At 52.1% G+C, this 24,264-nt stretch overlaps 8 protein-coding genes across 8 annotated transcripts; 5 read left to right on the top strand and 3 right to left on the bottom strand.

Annotated features, from left to right (window-relative positions):
• Window positions 1-192: 192 nt before the first annotated feature.
• Window positions 193-2,874, bottom strand: hsp78 (chaperone ATPase HSP78). The gene is made up of 2 exons (XM_025633938.1): window positions 2,640-2,874; window positions 193-2,321 (listed from the first exon to the last, which is right to left on the bottom strand). Exons 1-2 carry the CDS (start codon window positions 2,665-2,667, stop codon window positions 256-258), a joined length of 2,094 nt encoding a protein of 697 aa, XP_025497379.1. The 5' UTR covers window positions 2,668-2,874; the 3' UTR covers window positions 193-255.
• Window positions 2,875-3,155: 281 nt separating this feature from the next.
• On the top strand, window positions 3,156-4,357 carry BO82DRAFT_427950 (translation elongation factor 1 subunit beta; the record flags this gene model as incomplete). The annotated part of the gene is made up of 5 exons (XM_025640401.1): window positions 3,156-3,195; window positions 3,273-3,312; window positions 3,583-3,962; window positions 4,017-4,225; window positions 4,290-4,357. The coding sequence occupies 5 exons, from the start codon at window positions 3,156-3,158 to the stop codon at window positions 4,308-4,310; spliced, it is 690 nt and encodes a 229-aa protein (XP_025497378.1). The 3' UTR covers window positions 4,311-4,357.
• A 478-nt stretch (window positions 4,358-4,835) lies between these two features.
• Window positions 4,836-5,525, top strand: BO82DRAFT_397098 (membrane magnesium transporter family protein; the record flags this gene model as incomplete). Its single annotated transcript, XM_025638900.1, has 3 exons — window positions 4,836-4,891; window positions 5,042-5,324; window positions 5,451-5,525. 3 exons carry the CDS (start codon window positions 4,836-4,838, stop codon window positions 5,523-5,525), a joined length of 414 nt encoding a protein of 137 aa, XP_025497377.1.
• Window positions 5,526-9,605: 4,080 nt separating this feature from the next.
• On the top strand, window positions 9,606-10,593 carry BO82DRAFT_349696 (putative GPI anchored protein). The gene is made up of 2 exons (XM_025633937.1): window positions 9,606-9,760; window positions 9,819-10,593. Exons 1-2 carry the CDS (start codon window positions 9,695-9,697, stop codon window positions 10,122-10,124), a joined length of 372 nt encoding a protein of 123 aa, XP_025497376.1. The 5' UTR covers window positions 9,606-9,694; the 3' UTR covers window positions 10,125-10,593.
• Window positions 10,594-11,130: 537 nt separating this feature from the next.
• On the top strand, window positions 11,131-13,399 carry BO82DRAFT_349695 (putative ubiquitin conjugating enzyme E2). The gene is made up of 3 exons (XM_025633936.1): window positions 11,131-11,289; window positions 11,363-11,692; window positions 11,763-13,399. Exons 1-3 carry the CDS (start codon window positions 11,287-11,289, stop codon window positions 13,161-13,163), a joined length of 1,734 nt encoding a protein of 577 aa, XP_025497375.1. The 5' UTR covers window positions 11,131-11,286; the 3' UTR covers window positions 13,164-13,399.
• A 614-nt stretch (window positions 13,400-14,013) lies between these two features.
• ssdA (mRNA-binding translational repressor SSD1) lies at window positions 14,014-18,420 on the bottom strand (the record flags this gene model as incomplete). Its single annotated transcript, XM_025637211.1, has 5 exons — window positions 14,014-14,053; window positions 14,115-15,118; window positions 15,176-15,535; window positions 15,612-18,229; window positions 18,324-18,420. 5 exons carry the CDS (start codon window positions 18,418-18,420, stop codon window positions 14,014-14,016), a joined length of 4,119 nt encoding a protein of 1,372 aa, XP_025497374.1.
• A 2,570-nt stretch (window positions 18,421-20,990) lies between these two features.
• On the bottom strand, window positions 20,991-21,892 carry BO82DRAFT_349693 (uncharacterized protein). The gene is made up of 3 exons (XM_025633935.1): window positions 21,253-21,892; window positions 21,090-21,196; window positions 20,991-21,021 (listed from the first exon to the last, which is right to left on the bottom strand). Exon 1 carries the CDS (start codon window positions 21,839-21,841, stop codon window positions 21,485-21,487), a length of 357 nt encoding a protein of 118 aa, XP_025497373.1. The 5' UTR covers window positions 21,842-21,892; the 3' UTR covers window positions 20,991-21,021; window positions 21,090-21,196; window positions 21,253-21,484.
• A 500-nt stretch (window positions 21,893-22,392) lies between these two features.
• BO82DRAFT_271250 (putative RNA export mediator Gle1) lies at window positions 22,393-24,031 on the top strand (the record flags this gene model as incomplete). Its single annotated transcript, XM_025630983.1, has 3 exons — window positions 22,393-22,765; window positions 22,907-23,196; window positions 23,261-24,031. The coding sequence occupies 3 exons, from the start codon at window positions 22,393-22,395 to the stop codon at window positions 24,029-24,031; spliced, it is 1,434 nt and encodes a 477-aa protein (XP_025497372.1).
• Between the last annotated feature and the right edge of the window lie 233 nt (window positions 24,032-24,264).

Raw genomic sequence — 24,264 nt, 5'->3', positions numbered from 1 at the left:
TTGACTTATGGAGTAGCAGTGCAAAGCCATCTCACAAACAGCGTCAGCCTAAGGCTTCCAACTACAACAACTATGATACTGGGATTAAGTGGAATGCAGCGAATTTTCATTCAATTCATGTCATATGGTACAATGATACTATAATACATTAAAGAGGAGACACGAGAAATAATAAATCAGCAAGTCAGATATCCAGCCAACCTTGCGCCAATAAGCATACATCATGATCAACATGAGTTAAGAGATAATCATCGCTCAAGCATTGTCGGCTTTAGCTTCAGGAGCAGCCTCCGCAGAAATGCTGAGCCCATTCTTTTCTTCATTGAAAGAAACGCGGGCAGTCTGGCCAGCCGTGACCTCGCCACGGATGATCTTATCGGCCAATCTATTGCCAATTTCCTTGGCAATGAGACGGTTCAGAGGACGAGCACCATACTTGGGGTCATAACCCTTCTCGCAGAGCCAGTCCTTAATCTCATTGTCGACCTTGAGAACCATACGTCGATCATCAAGTCTCGATTGGAGCTCCTTGATTCTGATGTCAACAATGTCTCTCAAAGCTTCGCGGGACAGTCTCTTGAAAATGATGAACTCATCAATACGGTTGAGGAATTCTGGTGGGTAAGCAGACTGCACGACATCCATGACCGATTTCTTGACCTCGGGAGAAAGTTCTGCGCTTCCTGTATCCTTGGAAGAGTACGAAGGATCGGCTCCCACCAGAATTTCGGCCCCAAGATTCGAAGTAAGAACAATAAGAGTGTTTCTGAAGTCAACCTTGTGGCCTTGAGCATCTGTCAAGAAGCCCTCATCGAGGACCTGCAACAAAAGAGCGGAAATGTCACGGTGGGCCTTTTCGAACTCATCAAAGAGCAGCACTGCGTACGGCTTGCGTCGAACAGCTTCCGTCAGCTGGCCGGCATCGTCGTAGCCCACATAACCAGCAGGAGAGCCGATCAAGCGACTGATAGTATGCTTTTCTTGGAACTCGCTCATGTCAAACCGTACAACGGCGGTTTCGGTTGAGAACAGGAATTCGGCCATCTTCTTGCAAAGCTCGGTCTTTCCAACACCGGTGGGCCCAAGGAACATGAACGAGGCTAGAGGTCGATTCTCCCCGCTAAGGCCGGCTCGTTGCATACGAACTGCATTAGCGACTGCAGAAAGCGCCTCGTCCTGGCCACGCACTGACTGTCGTAGCGTCTCCTCCATGCGGATGAGTTTCTCAACTTCACCAGCCATGAGCTTGTTGACGGGGATACCAGTTGTCCGCGAGACGACATTTCCAATGTCGTCAGCAGTGACTGAGTCGTGGATGAGGCTAGAGGAAGTGCCGGCTGTTGCTTCATCGCCTTCTTTGGGTAGTTTGGCTTCAAGACTGGGGATAGTGGCGTATCTCAATTCACCAGCCTTGGCGAAATTTCCCTCTCTCTGGGCTTGTTCCAACTCAAACCGTGCTCGCTCTAGCTCTTCCTTGACACGTTTGAGCTCTTCGATTTCAGCTTTTTCCTTCTCCCAGATCTTAGTCAGCCTTTCCGCTTCCTCCTGCTTTGCTTTCAGATCTTCCTGTAGCTTCTCGCGTCTTTCACGGCTGCTGACGTCGGTTTCTTTGCGGAGAGATTCTAATTCAATCTGAATCGTAGTGATGTCGCGATCTAATTCTCTAATTACATCTGGCTTCGATTCCTGCTGCAGTCGCAAGGCCGAAGCTGCTTCATCCACCAAGTCGATGGCCTTGTCTGGCAGGAAACGATCGGTAATGTAGCGGTTGCTGTACGTTGCGGCGGCCACCAATGCGCCGTCAGTGATCCGTACACCATGGTGGACTTCATACTTGTTCTTGATACCGCGCAGAATAGAGATTGTTGCAGCGACTGACGGCTCGCCGACCTGGATCGGCTGGAAACGTCTGGCAAGGGCCACATCTTTCTCGATCAAGCGGTACTCGGTCAGGGTGGTGGCTCCGCAGCATTGGAGCTCTCCTCTCGACAGTGCTGGCTTCAGAAGGTTGCTGGCATCGATACTGCCTTCGGCCTTACCAAGTCCCAGCAGAGTGTGCAATTCATCGATGAAGAGAATCACGCCGCCTTGCGCGTCTTCGACCTCCTTCAGGACGGATTTCAAACGTTCTTCAAAATCACCTCTGAATTTGGCCCCTGCGATGAGGGAACCCAGGTCCAGGGAGATAACACGCTTGTCCTTGATACTTTCGGGGACATCTCCTTGAACAATGCGCTGGGCCAAACCTTCCAAGACTGCGGTTTTACCAGTACCTGCGGCTCCGATGAGGACAGGGTTGTTTTTTGTCCGCCTGGAGAGGACTTGGATGGTGCGATGAATCTCAGCATCTCGCCCAATGACGGGGTCCAGTTTGCCCGCTTTGGCTTTAGCAGTGAGATCGACACCGAATTGTTCCAATGCTGACTTCTCGGGTTCGCCACCCAGGTTCATCCGATGCGTGCCTCCTGGGGGATGAGGCCGACCATTGGCATAGTTGCGAGAGGGTATTATCGAGCAAGGATTGTGAAGAGTGGTGGTGCTTGATAAGGTTGGTAAAAATCTAGTGCGACGTAATAAAGCTTGGGACGGTTGAAGGATCCGGTTCGATGACGATAGAGTCGAGGGTCGGAGCAACCGACCTCGGGATAGCTGCAGTCTTGCCGACATGGTCGAAGTCAGACCGTGTAGAGGATTTAAGCTCAAGACGAGCTTCAGTCTGTGTGTTTCGACTGTAGGATATGGGTTATATCTTGGAATTCGCGATCAGTCGCAAAGGGAGCATCACCACGACTATATAGCCGGTTGCCCCCCAACGTCGCGACTGTTCTCGAAGGCTCCACTGGGTGAGGAAGTGAGCGACGGTGAGTGGCGGAAGCTCCCCGAACTGGGCCAGTCTTTCCAGACTTGCTTTCTTCCAAGCTCTTCGAATCCGTCCACCGTCGAGATCACGTGCAGCCCCAAAAGGAGGGGCGCTGTGGGCGTCGCCCGAAAAATTTCGACCTCTCAGGCAGGGCCCTGGAGGGTTGAAAAAATTACTTCAGAACACCTTTCCCCTCCTTCTGCTCCTCTTCCTCCTATTTATTCCCTCCTTCTCCCCTCCCCCTCCTTTTTTTCTTCTTCTCACACCACACTCTTCACATTCACATACCTTCACAATGGGTTTCACTGACTTCGTTTCCGACGCCGGCCTCACCCGTATGTCTTTCCCTACGTCTTTTTTTCTTCCTTTCTGTCCCTTTCTGTCTCTAGCAGTCACTAATTGTGCCCCTCAGTCGCCAACAACTACCTGGCTTCCCGGAGCTACATTGTTGGGTAAGGCACTCTTGATGATGTTTACCCCTCTTCCCCCCTCCTGTTCAAGGTTTCTTTCCTCGTTTGTATGATGAAAACAAATTGGTCCGTGTTTATGAGGCGGCTTAAGACCCCGCTGCAAGATTACACAACAATGCGAGCAATCGCGCTTCTGATTTACTTGGAGAAACTTTTCATTTTATTGCATTTTTCTGCCTGAATAATTTTTTCCCCAATTCATCGACACCTTGTCGTACCATATTGATGGACTTGCAGCTAACTCCATTGAAGCGATGCTCCCTCCCAGGCCGATGTCGTGACCTTCAAGGCTTTCTCCGGTGCTCCCGACGCCGAGAAGTACCCCAACGTTGCCCGCTGGTACAAGCACATCGCCTCCTACGAGGCTGAGTTCTCCACTCTCCCCGGTGATGCCTCCAAGGAGTACACCACCTACGGCCCTGAGGCCACCGAGCTCCCCACCAACCCCAAGGACAAGCCCGACGCTGAGGATGACGACATGGACCTCTTCGGCTCCGATGAGGATGAGGAGGAGGACGCCGAGGCCGTCAAGGAGCGTGAGGCCCGTCTTGCTGAGTACAAGAAGAAGAAGGAGGCCAAGGGCCCCAAGCCCGCCGCCAAGTCCATCGTGACCCTGGATGTCAAGCCCTGGGGTATGTTCTACCGTTATTTGACTACCAAGAAATGCAGCTACTAACCAATAATAGATGATGAGACCGACATCAACCAGATGGAGGCCAACGTCCGTGCCATTGAGATGGACGGTCTCGTCTGGGGTGCTTCCAAGTTCGTTGCCGTTGGCTTCGGTATCAAGAAGCTCCAGATCAACCTTGTCGTTGAGGACGAGAAGGTCTCTCTGGATGAGCTCCAGCAGCAGATCGAGGAGGACGAGGACCACGTCCAGTCCACCGATGTTGTAAGTTCTACCGCTTTTGGCCACGCTCATCTTGCGTCCGTACTAACTTCCTTTCTCCTCACAGGCTGCCATGCAGAAGCTGTAAATGATTCTTGATGAATTTGATGTTATTCCACGGGAATTTACTGTCATGACCTTGAATAAATAAATAAAAGCCGCCTAGATTGGCGTGACGAATAATAAAAAAATCACAAAATTATACCCAATTCATTTTTGTTTCTTGCATGATCAGTAGCGCGTAGTCATTGCCCCTCAATTCAACCCCTCATCAGCAAACTCCGGTAAGACAGCTGCAAGCTAGCTGCGAAGCTGAGCCAATGCGTAGCGAGCAACCAAGAGGTCAATGCTGCCCAATCTCGTGGGGCCGTTATCATTTCAGAGCCGCCGAAGTAGCCCATCCCAAGAGCCCGCAGGCACTAGGCTTGCTTGCAGTCCAGGTCATTCCGGTCTACCGTACAAACCACTTCCGCAGATCCGATACACCAGGGCATAGGACGCTACTACCTTAGTATCTATATTGCACTAGCTTGACGTCCTCTCTTGCAGTCACCACAGAGCTTTTCCTGGGACATCGAGCTCCCACCGCATCTTCCCAATCCACCGGCACAGAATGGGATTCTTCTCCCGCGTCCTCACCCTCTTCGGGTTGGTGTTGCTTGCCCACGCGTAAGTTCAGCTTCATGCATCCAACCACCACAATCCCATACCCATACGGTCTTAGCATTACCTTGCAGACAATATCCCCCCTCCCCTCGTCCCTTCCACAACCCACATCGCCTCTACACATCAATAAAAGCTAATACTTATGAACTACAGAGGCTACTCCGCCCACGAACACACCCTCCTAACCAGCAGCGCCAGCAGCTCCCGCCTCACCAACCCGCTCCACTCCGCCACCACAACAACCACGCACCTCCCGCCGGACATCATCATCGAAGCCCTCGTGTCCCTGATCATCGTCTCCGTGGGCCTCGTCCTGGGCACCGAGAAACTCAAACCCATCAGCTGGAGCGAGTGGGCGGGCCAGATCGAGCGCGAGGGCAAAGGGCGCCATCCGTACCGGCGGTTGGAGGAGCGGTATGCGTTCTGGGATGTTCGGGTATGTTTCTTTCCCTTTGCTTGTCTTTGGGGATGGGGATTGTGTGCGATAGGGGGGGGTTTCTGGGGGTGGGGATTGGGGGAATCTGGCGAAGGTTAATGCTGACTATGTTTTGTTGGATTCTAGGCAAAGAGAAAGGAGTTTGCGGATTGGATCCGGGAGTCGGGGGTGGGGGATGATGTGGTTGAGGAGAAGAAATAATTAGGCCTGGTTGTGGTTGGGGTGGATGGGGTTGTGCCTGAAGGGGAGGGGGCGTTCCCCTGGGGATAAAGGAAGAGGAGTGGTCTAGGTAGGTTGTTTAGGGAAGAGGTTTTATTGTATATTATGTTCTCTTTCCTTTCTATGGGAGTAATCCAGGATCTTGTGGTTGGTATACTGGTTTCTTGGTGTCTGGTGGGCTGGCTAATTCATACACGGGGCTACTTACTGCCAGTGCTGTCCCTAAGCTTGGCTCGGGTTGAAGGAGTTGGCTGGACTGGTGAGCTGGGATGGGGTTTGTCTCTTCTCTGCTGGGCAGGTAGCTGAGAACCTTGGCTTCATTCCTTACTGCGCCATGCAGAAGAGACGTGCGAGCACTATACTCTGTGTATATCTACGGGCCCCCCCGCCCCATTCGACGCTCAGGTACATCCTGTCCAATGCCTCAAGCCTATCTCAAACCGAATACACCCACCTAAAAACCCCCCTCGATTCTTCCAGAAGTCCAACCCAAACAGCCTTGTTCAACTCAAATTTCCTTCCCACAAAATACTCAAACACCCCGGGGTTTCATCAGTACGAACACAATTCTGTGTTTCAGCCATAGCCCTTGAGGAAGGCCGGGGGAAGAACGTGCTGGTCCGTATCGTTCCTCATCCAAGAACCGGTGGTCTACGCTTCGCTTTTTCCCTCGTAAAGTAAAGCTGCATGCAGAACAGTCCACGAATATTCTCGAGTTGAACTTGACGATCGGTTTCATGACATGCAGAGACGGAGGCCTGGCCCTGTGGCCGAGGAATCTCAAGTCCGGGGGAGCCAGAGTATCGGGATATACGGGGAGGGTTTGTTTCAGAGGTTATTTAGTGCAGATGTGGAAGTTGGAGTATCGGTATCTGGGGATAGGGTTATGAAGGAGTCGAGTCGTCGAGTCTGGCATAGCAGATGTAAGAGTCGACGACGTAGCGCTCGTTCGGTTCTTGTCTGTAGTTGTTGTGCAGGGTATATTTGGACGAGTGAAGATGAGACATGCATAAGGGCCCTTGTTCCTTCGCCTTCTGGAATAGGTGCAGAGGTATGAGTATGGATGAGTATGGAAGCCACGATGTCTTCTATCTCATATACTCATCCTGTCTTGTTTTGGGATGGATTGTTTTTCTGTCTGTGCTATATATTCGAGTCAGTCGACTGGTTAAAGTGCTCAATTCATTGAGATCCGAATAAACATGTCAAATCAGTGCAAGATGAATGCACATGAGCTCTGTCAACAGCTCCGCAAGCCTGGAAGAAGCAATCTTCACGGGGCAAGAAGTACAGACCCCAAAGCGTCATGTGGCCAGCTAGCCAGTCTATTCAGGGTGCAGTGGATGGAGATCTGGGCCACTTCTGTTCGTATCCCAAGACGGACAGGAGAAAACCTACCCAATGAAGTCCACGATCAAGCCTTCTATTTGGCTGAGTGGGGGAGGGAATGAGGAAATAAGCGCAGCAGTCCAAGACGGCACAGCGGCAGAACAAAAGTGATTGGGCTTTGCTCGTCTAAGACATATCACAACAATGGGGAGGGTTACAAAGTACGGAGCACAGAACGGAGTAGTATGGGGGAAGGAGAACAGCAAGTGGAAATATTCTTAAACGTATGGTGTAGTGCACAATGATTTGGAGTAAGAAGAGAAGGGAATTGAGTTGAGAATAATCCTATTTTTCTCGCACTCACTCTCCGAAGTTCTCACTGGCACTCCATCGCATTTCGAATGGTGAAGAATCGAAAAGCAACCACACCGTACGGAGTACCGACCACTGCTCTATGGTCTTGCAGACGGCTTCAAGCTGAGGCCTCCCTCGATCGAAGCTCGACTCATCCATGATTGGCTGCCGTCCGCCCAAGCGCAAATTAGTCCAAATTAGCGACATCGGGCGGAAAAAGGCGCTCCACTGCAGTCCTGGGGTATCACAGTCATACATAATCCACCGAACTTGGCCTGATGAGACAAGGGCGGGATGAGAAGAAGAATCGCTTAACTACCGAGGATTGAAGGGTCTAAGACCGAAATCCTTAATTTGCATGGTGACCGCCTTGCCAGCCGGGCCAAAATCTTTGTCTTCCTCCGTGCTGCCGTTCACATTGTATCCTTTGACCACTGCTCTGGCAAGGATGAGAGAACCGAAACATGCTGACTCCTGTGAGAGCAAGCATCCTTGCATCGCCTTGGGAAATGTGATTTGCCTTGCCGGAGATTTTGTCACCCCTGATACGACCGTACCTTACGGTAGACTGTTCTGGCCCTAGTGTCTCGAATTGGCGGATCGACAAGAGCCCCCCGGGCCATGCACATTGCACTTGGGCAATGGGCATACGATAGCCCACTCAATCAGCTGCTTCTGTAGGTGCAAGAGAAAAGGAGCTGTTGTTATGCTCTTGGCACCCCAGTATTGGTGTCAGACTCATTTCCTTTTTGCTCCTTGGCTTCTCCATCCCCAGACTGGAAGGATGCTAGGATGAGACAGATAGTATACTTTCATTTGGAGTTATGCAATTGTTAGAATCGCAGTATTGTACTCCGTAGTGTGTGCCCTTTCAAGGGATCGTAATGGTCTTACGTCAGTGCTGAATGTGAGGATTGAGGATGAGGCGTCTTTTGGCGGTTGTTACGTGGACCGCGTCAGTGGCAGCCACAGTGTACTGGTATAGAATAGGGTTTGGTAGATTCGGTTGGAGGCTCAAGAGCTTGTGATGCTGAAGAGAATTCGGTCCGGTCACCGGACGCGCGGTTCGGAGCGCGGTCTGCTGGGTGCAGGCCCAGATATGGAGTTTACTTCCTACGGTCTCACCACCCGTGAGACGAGCGCAAGAGGAGGGGCGAGAATCCATCATCGGCTAGACCCGCGTCGTGGTCCACGGGTGCGGTGCCCGTTGGGGGGGGGGTGTTCGCTAATTAAGAGGCTGGTCAAATCTACAGACTCAGACTGTGGTCAACAGGATCAAGTGGTGAGTTAACACCAACACTGCACTTCGGATGGAACGGTTCAGTTTAGAGTGCATGCAGATGAGGGGTGGGCAGTAATAGGAAGAATAGATAATGGATGGCTGGGATGGTAGTCGACATCGGCCCATGCGAGCAGTTGGTGTTGTCTTCGTAAGGATTCAGCATGTGCTTTGTTTTGTTGCTGAGGGTGGAAAGTTTGGTCGAAGACTTTCAAATAGGAAGCTTAACGTTTGGGGCACTGGACCTGGTCACAGTACTCAATAATCACAATAAGGAAATAATAATAAATCACTATTCTTGTGAGGTTGGGTTGGTTGAACTTGGTTGCATCTCACCACCATAGCCCATGGGTAGATCGGCGGGACAAGCCTTCTATTGGCGGGGCCAGCCCTGGCCGACAGGCTGTGACCGCCAAAAATAGCAAAGATGGCAGGAGGCATACGCAAACCTCCTCCCTCCCGTGGTTCGTATATGAATTCTTTTTAATTCCTTTTTCCACTGTCTGCAGTCTATGATTGTCCCGTCTCGTCTCCGTCTTTAGTCCGACTTTAGTGGTTTTAGTCGCAATGGTGCGTTCGATGTGTTATGGGCAAGTAGACTTGGCATTGGTTGCCCGAGACAGTAGTACGTACTCTTGTCTCGCCCGCCTCTCCAGCCTTGACCACCCACTCCTACTAAGTACTCCGACAGTACTCCGTATACTCAAGCACATGGATAGTACGGAAAATGTACCGGAAAAGCCACAAGCAGATGAACAACGATGCTGAGCCGTCGGGCTTGGCTTGAGTGGATCCCACCATCTTTCATTGCCACTACGTACTAGGAGGTGCAGGCACTGGACAGGGCTGATTGTGACAAGAAAGAAACCGAAAATAATAATAATAATAATTAAAAGTCCATAGATTATTCCTTCAGTGTCTTATTGCGACAGCACTTGGTCCCAGCCTTTCTGCGCAGTCCCCTGCCTTCAGTCTATTTAAGGGATGCCCCTGCGCCTGTCATCCTCTCTGTCCCTTTTTCTTTCTCAAGTGATATAAAGTAACCCCCACGGTCGTTTCCTTTGAGGCCTCACCCATTCGCTTCAATCGCTATCTCCTTCCAGAGACATTCGCTTGTGACTCTTGATCGATCTCCATACTCCGCCTCCACAATCGCTCCACCCAATCCAACACACCTTCCAATTTCACAATGCGTTACTCTATCTTCCTGGTTGCTTTCGGCGCTCTCGCCGCTGCTCAGTCCTCTGCTGTCGTGGTGAGCAAGCATTCTCTCTTGTATCTACAAAACAACAACAGTGCTGATCTGTGACTAGGCGCCCTCTCAGCCCGCTGCTGTGACCTCCCAGCCTGTCATCCCCACCCAAGGCTCCCTCCCCGCGGGTGCTTCTAGCGCTGTCATCGGCTCTAGCGCTCCTGCTTCGTCTTTCTCGACTGTGAAGACCAAGACTACCACCGCTAAGACCGAGTCTTCCACCTCAACCAAGACCTCTTCCTCATCCTCCGAGACCAGCGGCTCCAGCAGCACTAGCACTTCCGAGGGTGCCGGTGTACCTCTCGCAACCATGGCTCCTATGGGCCTGTCCATGGTGGCTGGTGCTGCCATTGCTGCCCTCTTGTAAAAGGGGCCGGCAATACCATCCCCCCCTCGTCGATGGTCAAAGACCTCATCCGCTTCGATGATTCGCACTGGACATCGAGTTGTACATCGTGTTTACGGCCGTTTAGCCAGGCGAACCGAGCTCAAAAAACAACCTGAATATATCAACGGTTCTCGGTCGGAGGGACTTGCACCACTGATGGGAAGGCTGTCTTTTGTCTGTGTTTGATTCTGTCTCATTCCCCCTCCTGTTTGATGTCAAGGCCGATCCATGTTGCACACCAAAGTTGCATGACTGCGGCGTACATAAGAGCTTTCGATTGTTTTTTTTTCTAGTAATTTTTAATTGCCTAATGAGTACATGGTAAATAAACAAGACGATTCTCTCTCAGCAGGTTTTGGTCAATCGTACGGTAGACTCTTGCAGTCGAATCCACCTCGTGTCTTCACAGCAGCCAGACCAAAGAACGCAAAGATTAGACCTATCTTCTGGTGACGGACGTGAGCATTGTATCTCAGTTGTCCACAATTCCATTCCATAGATCCTGTTGACCTAAGTCCGTCTCCAGATATACAGAGCTCAGGCGAGAAGGTAAAAATAAATATAGTCCCATGCTTGAAGTCGTTGAAATAGTCAATGGCACTCTGATCGATAGTCCAGAGTATATTATGGAGACTCCTCCACTTGTTTAGTACTTGTTCAAGAGGCCCGGGAGGTGGTCCGCACTCGCCCCTATCCCAATCGGGACGGACACCTTACCTAATCCAATTACACTTCCTAAAACGCGCGGAATACGCGAAACGCACGTGACTGCCTGGGGTGCGAGCGCGTTGTTTTGGGGACCCAGCCGGGTCTAGTGCCGTTCGGTCAGGTTCACTAAACATCATCAAAACAAATGAGCTGTCGGGTCGTCGCTGGAGTGACTACTTGACTAGTGAGCTTATACAAAAGTACTGGGTGTCACAACATTACCAATCGCTCTCACTGAGAACGAAACTTCCGAAACAGTTCCACTCTCAGAGATCTAGACATTAGTGACACCTGGTGGTGCTAGTTCGACACCTGACTTTCACCTAGCTCTTTTCTCCCCCTTGTCTTCTGAGATCTTCTTATCTCCCTTCCATACATTGTATCACTACAGTTGTGTTCGACTTTTCAGACAGCCGCACCAAGAGCAGGCAGGATGGTAGGTTTTTACTTTTGATTTTACCGATTGCAAAAGTTTTGGGATATCAGTTTAAGCTAACGGATTTCGAAAGGTTTCAGCGAGCATCCGCCGTCTCGCAGCGGACCATGCTGCATTGCATGAGGAGCTGCCGCCCAACTACCTCTTCCCTCCCGATGATGCCAGCGCCGACGATTTGACGCAGTTCACCGCGCTCCTAGCGGGACCACAGGGTACCCCCTACTCACAGGGACTATGGCGACTGCATCTCAAGATGCCGGAGGATTACCCCAAGAGTCCTCCTAAGGCGACCTTCAAGACTCGCATCTGGCATCCCAATGTGGAGGAGTTGACGGGAGCTGTCTGCGTGGATACTTTGAAGCGAGACTGGAAGCCTACGCTGACATTGAAGGATGTGCTGATCGTGAGCTGCTGCCCCGTCACCACGATGACTGCTATAGAGGATCTCTAACCCCAATGCTACGCACGTGTAGACAATCTCCTGTCTGCTGATCTACCCGAACCCCGACTCCGCACTCAATGCCGCCTCTGGCTCCCTTCTGCAAGAAAACTACGAAGCCTTCGCCCGTCAAGCGAAGCTGATGACCTCGATACACGCTCCCGTCCCCGACGATCTCAAGAGCGCAGTCGCTGAAGCGAAATTGCGGGGTGAAGACGCGGGCACCACGATCCCGGTCGAGCAGGACGAACCCCGCACCCTGAGGCCACGCAAAGGGACCAGAATCACGTCCGTGACGATGAAGAAACGGACAACTCGAAAGACCAGCGCGAGAAATACACCCGAATCGGAATCCAGCACAACTCCTCAGACGGTCTCTGCAGCTGCGCCATCGCTGTCATCAAGCCAGCCCAGTTTACCCAAACCCTCTCTAGGCCTCACAACCGATCACCTTACCCACCACGAAAAAGACCTCCGTCACCAACACCACCAAGAACAAACGCATCCAGCTACCAACAACGAAGAAAACAACGGTGATGATGGAAACCTCTCCGATTCTGGATCCTCCACCAATGCCAGCAAAGAGAATGACCCTTCGCTATCTCCTTCCCCAGTCCGCCACCGCCCACCCCCAACCCTCCGCAAAAACATCCACGGTAAACGTCCCCTCTCGGTCCTAACTCTACCAATGGACATGGAGGACGACGACGGCGAGGACGACCAGTCCGACCCCGACGTCGAAGTCACCCCCAACCCCTCCGCTTCAGACCAGAACATCGCCGCCAACCGAACGAGATCAACATCACCATCCTCCTCTCCCACCTTACCCTGCTACAAACACCACCACAACAACAAAACCAACCCCCTCCCCACAAGAGACAGAGACAGAGAAAGAGACAGAGATCACTCCCCCTCCTCCCCCGAATTACCCCGCAACAAGTCCCCCAAACTCTCCATCCCCAAACGAGGCGCCTCCCCCATGAAAGGCGTCAACGCCTCCGGCCGCATCCGCGACGACGTGTTAGCCTCCACCCCTACGGCGGCGGCAGCGGCGACAGCAGCAGCGACAATCGACCTCCAAATCTTCGAGGACCCGTCCTCGTCCCCGGGCTCGGACGACGAGGAAACCCGCCGCCGACGTAGCGGGGACGGCAAGGAGAATCCCCTGTCCAAGGATTTCCTCGCCTCCGCTTCGTCGACCCTCTCCGCTGGAAAATCATCGCACCAATATCCCCCGCTCTCGGTATTGGGGCCTTCCACTACTGCTGCTACTCCTACGACGGGTACTATGTCTTCTCGACGTGCCGTCTCCGCGTCCGTCCCTTCAAGTTCGAAACCGCTCCGATCTATGACAATGGGCGCGAGGAAGGTGTCGGCATCGGCTGGCGGGACGGGAAAGAAAGTGAAGCCGAGGATTGGGATACGGAGGTTGTAACCTCTGCCTTCTTCCTTACTCTTCGCTTCTGTTTTTGAGGTTGTCAGCATTATGTCCATTGTGGAGCTGGTTTCACGAGACTGTTGGAATGGGTTTGGTTGTTCGTCTTTTTTAGCCTGGCGTTTACTATGTTTGGATTTGTAGAAGTACACCCCGACCCGCATGTGATAGACTGTACCTGTTTAGGTAGTCCGCTTGTAATACCTATGTATGCAAAATCCAAGGAGTGTACCGCAGTCACCGTCTAGCTGCTTGAGCGTGAAAACCGTTGAACTAATCGCTTGGCTACAATTGTACCTTCGAGTTCTATCCGACGATTAGTCAGTGTGTTGAAACATGTGCTGTTTGAAACTATGCAATATCTAATGATGAATTCACAAATGTTGCCGGTACAATTGCGCTTGACTGGCTTTCGATCTGGCCGAGATAACTACCCCCTCTCGTCACGTCACATCAGATCCGGCATCTAGCCCTCGAATCTTCATGATCAGCAACACGTAAAGATAACCCTCCATTACCACGGAGGTTCACACTTCGATCTTCTTGAGTCAGGTCCCCACGAGGCCCTGCTGCAAAGACTCGAGTTAGACTTGCCCCTGTCCCCCAGGAAGAGCTTCAGACATTATAAGAAAAAATAACACGCTAGGCTGATAAAAGCTATACGACCATGAGCATGAGGTGGTGCCCGGAGAAATTCATGCCTCGCTCAGCTGATGGAAGACAATCAAACTGGACAACCACCATCAGACAGCCACCCTAACAATCCCTAACAATCCGCTAAGCAAAGGTCAAATCTGTACTGTAAACATGTAAAACACATCCAGAGAAGACATATGATGTACGGCCCCGATTACAGAGCGTAGGGGTTAACAGAGCGGATAGTGAGGCATCTGTATCGCGATTAGCTTGAGAAATCGACTAGGAAGAAATGGTGACTGGGGAGAAACTTACGGTGGGCTCTTGCTCAAATCAGTCTTTAAAATGATGGGCACCCGAGACATCTCGGTGACATCCTGAATGTACTCTCCATCCTCCTCTCTGAGCTTGAACAGCCGGAGATACTTCTCTTTGTTCGTCAACTTAGCTTCGGGAGCATCGCCGCTGATGGTCGCAATCTTGGGATCAGAACGTGTCCGATGAGGCGCCTGGGGCAGATGGCCATTGCGAGTAGGCGAAGGTGGCATGCTCTGGGTGGAACGGTCGACAGCGGAGTTCAATGAAACACCCGCAGCCATCTCGGTGACTTCGGAAACGTCGTCATCATCGTCAAATAGAGCGTCCACGTCATCATGCGACATGGTGCCAGTCTCAGTCTGTCTACGGATTGCTTCTTCGCGCTCGCGAGCACGCTCACGTGCAGCCTCAGCTTCGCGGGCAGCAGCAGCAGCTTGAGCCGCGCGAGAGTTGGCAGGCTTCGGTCGCTCGTCCTCAGGGATATAAGCAGAGGATGGCACTCCCTTCTCCCAGTAAAGCTCCAGCACACGCGACTCCTTGCGGAATTCAGCCTTCTTCAAAGGCAGCTGGTCACAATGGACACGCTTCTCAAATCCATATTCTGGAATGAGAACATCGAAGGCAGACTCATAAACGCAGAGAACGATACCCTCGCTAATGAGATCACCGCCATGCTCTTGGCGGATTTTGTCCATGCTTCTGCAAGCTTCGATGTGAACACTTTGCTCCTGGGCATTGTGCGCAGAGTCCTTCTTGTTGTTGCAAAGATCAGCAGTCTTGTTCAGCGACTCCAGATCTTCTGAGAGCTCTATAGCACCGTTGGACAGAACAGCTTCCAGCTGACGATGAACGAGCATATCCGCGTAACGGCGAGACGGGTTGGTGAAGTGTGTATATACTGGCAAGTTGAGTGTATAGTGTTGTCGCTGGTCGTCAGATGTGCTGCCAGCCACATAGTACTTGGCACGTTGCATTGACTTCATAAGAAGCGTTTCCATACCCTATTACTGTCAGTGACGAACTTTAATATGCTCAATAAGAAGGGTGAGTCTTCTGACCTTGCGCAAATCATCATCCTGGACCTTGCAGAGACTGCTCTGCAGGGTTCCGCTGCTGGTTGGGTCCAAGCCGAACCCAAGTCTGTTCATCCGTTCAACGAAGAGCTGAAGACGACGGGCGTTGGGTGGGGTTTGGCGACGGAGGAAGGCCCTATCCGGCAAGGCAGTGGCCAAGCGACGGGCTACCAAGGAGTCGGCTTTGAAGCTGAGTTCTTCGACCATCTCACGGACAGGAGATGAGTCGAAGATATTACCCTCAACGGGCACATTCTCGTCATCGAGCTGGTACAAAAGACGGAGGGGAGGGATTTGTGAAATTCGATTGCCGAATCTAGCCTCCTTGAATCGTGAAGTGACAGCCTATTTACAAGACGATACCATTAGCTCAGCCAAAACCAGACGAGATACTGCGGGTCGAGTTCAGGAGATCACTTACATAAAGGGCTCTGACAGTGTCGGCGGCGACACCGGGAGCGGCAACGTTTGAAGTTCCCCGAAGAATGGCATTGACATCATCATAGCTGAGGCGACCGGAACTCTTGGTGATAGTCTTGCCAATCCAAACGTCATCGTCGATAGCACCTGTTTCGGGGTTGGCTTTGATAATGACACTGACTGTCAACCGATCCTCGCCTGGCAGCAGGGCACACAGTTCAGTAGAAACGCGGGTCGGGAGCATGTTCACAAGTCGGTTCATGAGGTAAACAGCCGTGCCTCGCTTCTTAGCCTCCCGATCAACAAGGGAGTTGGCTTTGACGAAGTGAGCGATATCCGTGACATGAATACCGATCTCCACCTTGCCATCCGCAAGAGGCTTGATGTGGTACGCATTGTCAATCTGCTTAGCTCCACTGGGATTGATAGTGAAAGTCGTCTCCTGGCGCAGGTCCCGACGGGAGGCGAGCAGAGCGTCACCCTCACTGGCAACTGTCCAGTCTTCCCAACCGATGCTCTTGAGAACAGCGTCGGAGAATTCATCCCCACCGAAGTTGTTGTCCCGCAGCAGAGCTTCGGTCTCCACCTTCAAGTCGCCCATCTCGCCAAGCTGTTCGACAAGGGTACCAAAGGGATGCAGAGATGTGATTGGCCACCGCTTGATGCATGCAACAAAGATTCGGTTGGCGTATTCCTGGTGTTTTTCAATAAAGTCTCGAGGTGCCTGTTCGGTGGGAATGGCGATCAGAGGAACACGCTTATCGGTGGGCTTGAACCACACAATCTTGGGCTTATCCTGCTGGCGGTCCTGCTGTTGGCGACCGTGACCACCATCTCTGGCTAGTCGCTCGGCCTCCTGCTTCTCCTTCGTCGCCTGGCTACTGGGACGAAGGAGGCCCAAGGTTCCCGAGAACATTTGTCCAGCAATACGCTCAATGACGGCGACGACGTGTCCCGCATAGAGGGGCTTCTGCTCGTCACTGATCTCTTCTTCCTCAACCAAGAGAAGACTCTGGCCCTCAACCTCGACATCATCGTTCTTCTTTTGGGTTGGTCGCTGACGGAGACTGCCGCGGCGACGGATACTGCCGTCGGGGCCGACCTCCTGGCGGTCACCGTTGGCGCCGGAATCAGATCGAGACAGCTTGTCATTTCCAGCATTGCTACCGGAACGGGCGTCTGTGATGTCCTTGCGCTTCTTCTTTTCCTCCTTTTCCTTCTTCTGAGCCCACACCTCATCTACATCCAAAAGCTCGATTGCAACATAGTCTCCCTCAAGAGCACGGTTGCGATCCTTGCTTCCACAGATGAAGATATCAGCATCTAGGTCTGGTGTAGTGACATAGGCGTCAGAACGATTCTTTTTGTTTACACGGAGGATACCAGCGACCAACTGGCCATTGCTCAACAGGGCAGGAAGGTTTGCCTGAGGCAGATAAGGAGTGAAGAGGGTCTTCCGCTGCTGTTGCTGCTGTTGCTGCTGCTGTTGAGCAGAAAGCTGCGGCGGAGCGTGCTGACTAGCTTGAAGCCCGAGGCCCTGGCCGCTGAGCTGTCCATTCTGTTGCAGAGCCTGGAGCTGAGCAAGTTGCAGGGGGTTCAGTTGTTGTTGGCCACCAAACATCTGCGGAGCCATCATAACCTGACCTTGGGGCAGTTGAATGAGCTGGGGCTGTGTGGGGTATTGGAACTGCCCAATGGACCCAATAGATTGGTTCATGGATGCACGAGCACGATGGCCAGGCTGGAAGCCACTGCCCTGCTGTCCAAAGCTCTTCTGTTGATCCTGGTTTTGAGCTTGGTTATTAGGCTGGCGCCAGTTGCTATCAAAGTTCCTTGATCCAGACCGAGCGTGACCGGGCTGGCTGCCACGGCGTTGGTTATCAGAACCACTGTCATTGGAAGCAGGGAACTGGAAGCCACCGGCGCCGCGACCCGACAAGGAGCCTCGATTGCCACCAACAGCCATTGACTGACTGCGACCATGACCGCCAGCGCGGATGTTACCGGCCCGATGCATACCAAGACCTTGGGGAGCCTGTGTCGCGGGTGGGGTTGACTTGCCGTCTGAGCTCTGCGCAGCATCGGAGGAATCGCCAGAGGGAGCCGGGAACTGGAAACCAGATGCTGTCCTCTTCTGTTGCGCAAGCTCAGCAGCCTTTTTGGCTTCAGGAAGTGCAAGCGAGTGACGTCTCTGATGGCCACCACCACCAGGAGGGCCCCTTTGGCCACGCCCATGACCTCCATTCTCATTCTTTGGCTGATGGCTCTGTTGTTGGTTATAGTCCGAGTATCCCGAGGCTCCAGAGGATGGGGCTGGCGGGGGTCCCATCCCCAAGCCAGGAAGAGCCGATTGGTTCCGTCGATGCGAATGCTGGGCAGGGGCGTTCAATCCAACACCAAGTTGTTGCTGAGCCAGTTGCGGAAACTGGAAGGCATTGATCTGCGGGGAAACTCCTCCCATGGAAGCCCCGCCTTGCAGAGAGGGAGAGAATGCCGAAACTTGGCCCAGCTGCTGTGGTTGTAACAGACCCATGTTGACATATTGCTGATGCGTAGCTGCGATCTGTTGTTGTTGCTGCTGAAGCAGCTCAATCTGTTGCTGAATGGCCAATTGCTCCACTTTGGTAACGAGACGATCAGTATGTGTGAATCAGGAAAAGATACGGGTCTCAAGAGGAAGATGAAGCCTAAGGGAAGGCCACAGGAGACTTACTCATGAGGGGTGTGAGCTCCGAGGGACTTCTTCTGTGGGCGATGTGAAGCTTGCGCCCTGCGGGGCCGGGGACACCGGATTGACCCTGTTGATCCATCTTTTCTTGATGAATAGATCACCGGTTGATTTGTTTCTGGGGGAAGACGTCTGTTGTGAATCGGCCCGCTGTGGCAAAGAGAGTGTTGAAGCGATGGAATAACGCTGGTGAGCAAATAGGGGAGGGGGAAGCCGATCGGAGGCCGTCTAGAACAACGACTGAGAAATGTTGCGGTAAACTAGAAGGGAGAACGATAGGTCAGTTGACTGAGAGAAAGAGACATTTACGAGGAGAAAGTCTAGCGATGGAACATTGGTGGCAGACAAAGGAAAAAACTAGGTGATGAGGAAAGAGGCGGAAGGAGGGGGAGCTTCCGTGGGCAAACGGGAAGCTGCGATTACCCCATACCAAAAGTGACATCAACCAAGGTACAGCTGGGAAAGGAGCGAGGCGAACCGGGGAGAGAATGTGGAGGCAACAGAGCCCAGCCCGACAAGCTCATGGGAGAAGGGAAATTGAAAACGCAGCAGCTTTGACTATCTTGAGAGCTTCGATGCTTACCTGAATTAGCGATTGTCCAGCTTTTGTGGGGGGAGTTTTTGGTTGGATGCAAATTAATCCTGGAGAGAATTTGCTTTCGCACTTCTCCTTAATTTTTTTTTGCACGGGAGCGGGAGACAGCCGGTTGACTTCAAGAACGAGAAGTGGTGACTCGACGAAATTGAGAGAGAAGCAGGGAGTACCAAGAAGCCAAAGAAGCAAAACCAATATATTCAGAGAGAAAGCAAGGTCGCGATGGGGGGGGGGGGGGGGGGGGAAAGGACACCGTGCGGGGCCCGATGAGGGACAAGGCCTCGATTGACGGCAAGAACCGAAAGAGAGGAATGAAGCTCGACTAATCAAGCAGGAGGCAGAGGATGACTTGTATTTTTGAGGTTTGTGGGGTTATGATAGAAGAGTGAGAGAAGATTGAAGAAGGGGGAAAGGAAGAAGAGGAGAAAAGAAGAAGAAGAGGGGGTAAAGAGAAAAGGGAAAGAGAAGCACCGAGTTCAAGCGGATGTTTGGGAGCTATCGTCGGTCAAGCAAGCCAAAGGAGAGAGTGGAGTTGGTCCCCTTCTGCCAAATGACTTGCATATATTGTTATTTTCCTCCTCTGCAATGGGCAAAGCTCGTTTGTTCTTCTTCTTTCTCCAACGAACAGGAGTTCTTCTCGACGATTGGAGTGATGGGATTAATTGGGGTTCTGTCTGTTGAGATGATGTTACGGAAGAGAACGGAGTCTCTTCTCTATTTAATGGCAGAAAAGGGGGGAAAAGGCAACCCAAGTGATTCTTGCACCACAACGCTGTTGAGCTGACGTCTTTTCCGGCAATGAGGAGGCACGAAAACAGTCCGATTATTTCAAAACAGATAGGTTCTTGGTTCCTCCTTCAGCGAAGTCGACAAGCACACGACAAGGTGGGTTTTATCTGACAGAGAGAGAATGACAGATAAGCCAAGGCGATCAATGCTACCACCAGAGGACTGGTGGATAACCTGAAGGAATGATCAGGAAAGGCAAGAGTAAAGAGGGAGAGAGGGGACTAGGTGAAAGGAGGGAGGAGGAGGAGGAGGAGGAAAGAAGCGATAAGAGGAGAGGTGGGTGGAGAGGAGTGAAATAAAAAGAAGAAAACAATGTAGAAGAAAGAAGAAGATGGGGGGGTGGGGGGGAGGGGAGGAGAAAAGTGAAGATGTAAGAGAGAGTGAGGAGAGAGTGAGAGACAGGCAGCGTGAGGGAGATCCGTTTAGTGTCGCTAATAGTAGTCATAACCTGGCCAGGTTGCAGACCCTGTAAGGATACTACCGCGAACAATACCAGACAAAGTGAAAAAGTTGGAGTCACAAACAGATTACTGTTCCAAATGTCAATCAGATCTCATGTTCCAGTATACCAAGGTAGATTTGACTGACTCGACCCGGAGGGTACTGTACGCACTGTATGTGCACAAGTATTATTGTACTCATACAATAGGTGAGTGGTATCGCAGCTCTCACGGTCCGATGTGGGGGGAAAGGATCCCAGAAGCTACAAGATGGTAGTTATAGCCATGGTGAGTTTATTCATATGCACGCAGTCATTGTGAGTTCAATGAGAGAGAATGTGTGTCAAAATGACAGGGTATTTCAATTGACTTTCAAGGTCTCATTACTACCTAGGTTGGCTATGTGGAAGAAGCTCAGCTACCACAGCATCCGATCAGTGATGGAATAAACTTGTCACTAAACCAGAAGTTACCATACTTGGAGCTCGACAGGGTCTGGTTCCATTACAGCTCTCGTTCTCGGCCTGTCACTGGTCTTGCCACTCTTGCCACTTGAGTCGAGCTTCCATCTACAGAGAGATCGCTTGTCTAGCCACAGTATGTATGTCTCCTTTTTCATACACACAAATGCCTTCCTTCCGAGATGCTTAATATATACTCGTACATGTTTACATGTCTAGAGTGTTCAGGGGCGACATTCTCAAGCGCAGGGACTGATGATCCGGCACCGGCATTAACTTATCATTGAGTTCTCACTCTTCGGAGATGATCCACTGCGTGCACCGCGGCGCCTAAACCAGGCTTGGAGCCTATGGGGGAATGAATGGGGTCTAGAGGATTGAGTGCGTGCGGTATGGCGGTAAGCTACCGGTTAGAGTCCCAGTGGACTCAACTCACAGGTCACTAAGGCCTATCTTAACTTTTTAGGCACATCAAGAATAGGGCTACCTGCATCCAGCATGTGGGAATTGCTTAGTGAACCCCCAGATGGAAACTTATACTTCTCAACATCTCGGTTCCCATCTGCATGAATAGTAAGACCGGAGAATGATGACAGACCAGCGAGACATTACTGATAACATTCGTCTAGATTTGGGGTCCGTTCCCCCTTAACTATCCTTGCTCTGACCGTCCTCAGCAGTGTGTTGGTTGGTGTTCTTGGTGTCTTAGTGAGGAGTGGGCGAGGTATCCAGCGGTATCGATACGCTCCCCGAAGATGTCGACTTGTCCAATCGTGGGCAGGCTGGAGGTCCACAATACGAAACAGGCGGGGCTCTGGACAAATCCATGGCCATGAGGTGCTGTTGGATGTGAGAGACAGATTAAATGGAGGCGTCGACATCTCCTCCCTGGCTGAGGAAGGGTGTCAGAAGCGAGCCAGGCCGCAGAGTTAGTGACAGGCTTTTAGGAACTGTTTTCCTTCTCATCTCATCTGATCCAGCAGGAGATTGGTCGTGATCTGAATGCAGATCATCGTCGTCTGATTCATGATGATCGTGGTGTTTGCTCGACTCCGACCGAGGAACGGGGGAGGGGGATGTGGGAACCGAGCGATCCATGTTTAGCCAGGCGGTCTGGTGCAGTAGACCACGGAGTGCGTGTTCCGTACTGCCGTAGCCCCAGTCAACACACAAAACGGTGATGCAGACCAGTTTGACGAGTTTGCATCTCCCGGTCATGATGACTCAGCACCGGAGCTCTGTTCTTCCCGCAAAATGCTCCGGAATGACAGGATCGTGTACCCAGCCATTGACATCGGCAACTCCATTCCTTTGTTTGCTTCTTCTCTGGCTACCTATGCCGAGATTCCGCTCACTACAGGTCAATTGACTGGGAAGAAGGCTTCTACAAAGCTTGAACCAGCTTGTCTGGGTAGGAACGCACGCTGCCATCGGTAGGAAGTATGTGAATACTTGGTACCGAGCCTACGCGCGAGACATCTGCTAATTGCCAATCTCCTGTCATGTTTAGGTCCAGCAAGTAGTCCTGTCGGCGTCCACGAAGCTCGTCTCTACGCGCCTTTGTCAATTTTCCCACATTGGCTGTTCTCATCTCATCCTCATCCAATATCAGTTGCCGGCGTTTGGACGCCGATGTTGTTGATCCGGTTTGCTTACAATCGACTCCGTCACACTCTCTGGATCTCGAAATTGAGTCAATTGCTGCCTTTTCACGTCTTTCATTCTGATTTGTGAACAATAACCTCCGAGACCCGACACCAATTTGCAACATGGGGCGCCTCAGCTATCCTCCCCAGGTGGATAGCCCCTCAAGACAACTCCTTCTCGATCTTACGCGCGACCTCGAGCAACTGAAGATTCACAATACAGAACTGAAGAAAGTCAAAGCCTACGAGCGTCGTTCCTTCTACGAAAGCCTCGATCGTCTGGACAGCGAGCGCGAAGCCCAGCATAATGCGGCCCTTGACAAAGTAGCGCAGTTACATGACCAGGTGTTAGAAGAAGCTGAAGAGACGTTACGCGCCCATCAACGAGCAGTTGAGGAGGAGATTCGTCGGAAGGAGGAAGAAGCGCGAAGAGAGGCGGAACGTTTGGAGAGGGAGAGACAGGAGAAACAGCGACGGGAGCAAGAGGAGGCTGCCCGTCAAGAAGCCAAGCGCAAGGCTGCCGAGGAGGCCCGAAAAAAGGCGGAGGAGGAGGCAGAGCGCAAGAGGCGAGCGGCACAAGAGGAACAGGAACGCAAAGAACGGGAACGACGTGCGGAGGAGGAGCGCAAAAAACAAGAAGAGGCAAGGAAGGCGGAGCAAGAGGCCGCAGAGCGCCAGGCAGCAGAGGCACAGGAGGCTCAGACAGAGAGGCAACGTCGGGTCGGTGGAGGCCGCTTGACGGAAGATGAAGTCAAGATTCACACACGTTATGTGGAACTTCACCAGCACTTGAAGAAGTTCCGGCAATACCTCAAGGATGAAAGCAAGACGAATGCAGTCGTGAAGCAGAACATGGGCGATATTCGGCGATCCATCAGGAAGTGTGTTGGACAGCTCCGTGAGACTAAGGGAGGCAATAAGACACAGGTGAGTCTTCATATCGTTTGCGCCGTGGTCTGGATAGCAAGCTGACCATATTGCTGCTGCTTAGATCCAGGAAATTCGGACAACACTCGAAAAAGCCTCTTCCATCGCCGAGCCGTCGGTGGATGTGCGCCAGTTCATGGCTTTCCCTCCGGCTGAGATTGCCAATTCCGACAATAACAAGGTCCCCGCGCTACTGATTTACGCCCTCAACATCTTTTCCAAGGCCCTCATTGCTGGCCTCCTCCAAGAAGCCGGAATCAACATTGGGCATGCAGAGCCAGTCGGGATTGTGGCCGCACAGATCTTTTCACTGGACGCTTTTGTCTACAAGGGCCACCACATGGTGGACATCCTCCTGGCGAAGTACCGTGTCTTTTGCCCGGCGCTGTGGGGATTTTGCGGCAACGAAAAAACTGAAGGCGGCCGACGTGCCGTGGGTTGGCGGCGGGATGGGCCGGACGGGCCTTGGCTCAGTGAACAAGCCCATGCCGAACGCATGACTGCTCTCGGGGCCGGCTATGCCGCCCTCACCCTGCGCAATTTTGGCAAGACCACGCGCAAGAACCCCTTCCCTAACACCATGTTCTGGCAATCGATGCACAAGATCTTGTCCATCCCCGCCGACGAAATCCAGGATACTCATATCACCATCCTGACAGCTATGCTCAAGACCTCCGCCGAGCGGGTCGTGGGTTTCTTTGGACACGTCGGACTGGCCTTGATGAGACTGGCGATAGTTGACCTTCCCAGCAGACTTCCTAACGAGACCATGAGTGTGAAACAGTTGAAACTACTCAAGGATCTTTACCAGCGAGAAAAGAACATCATCATATGAGCGACGGAAAGCTCAAGGACTTCTTTCAGCCACCTACAAGCTTCTTTGTTGGAAAGGTGTAGGTTACACACAGCTGGGGCTGTCAGTCCCAATCGGCCATCGATGCTGTGCACACTCCCTGCAGAAAGTGGCAGATTACTCCACGAGTCTCGACCGAAATTATCCCGAGTCTACGCCGTGATCGACCATGCCAGACTGCAGCTCCAGATATCTAGGACGCGCGCCTCTGGATC

The sequence above is a fragment of the Aspergillus uvarum genome (assembly GCF_003184745.1).
Source record: "Aspergillus uvarum CBS 121591 unplaced genomic scaffold BO82scaffold_1, whole genome shotgun sequence".
Lineage (NCBI taxonomy): Eukaryota > Fungi > Ascomycota > Eurotiomycetes > Eurotiales > Aspergillaceae > Aspergillus > Aspergillus uvarum.
This window is presented reverse-complemented; position numbering and strand designations above follow the sequence as displayed.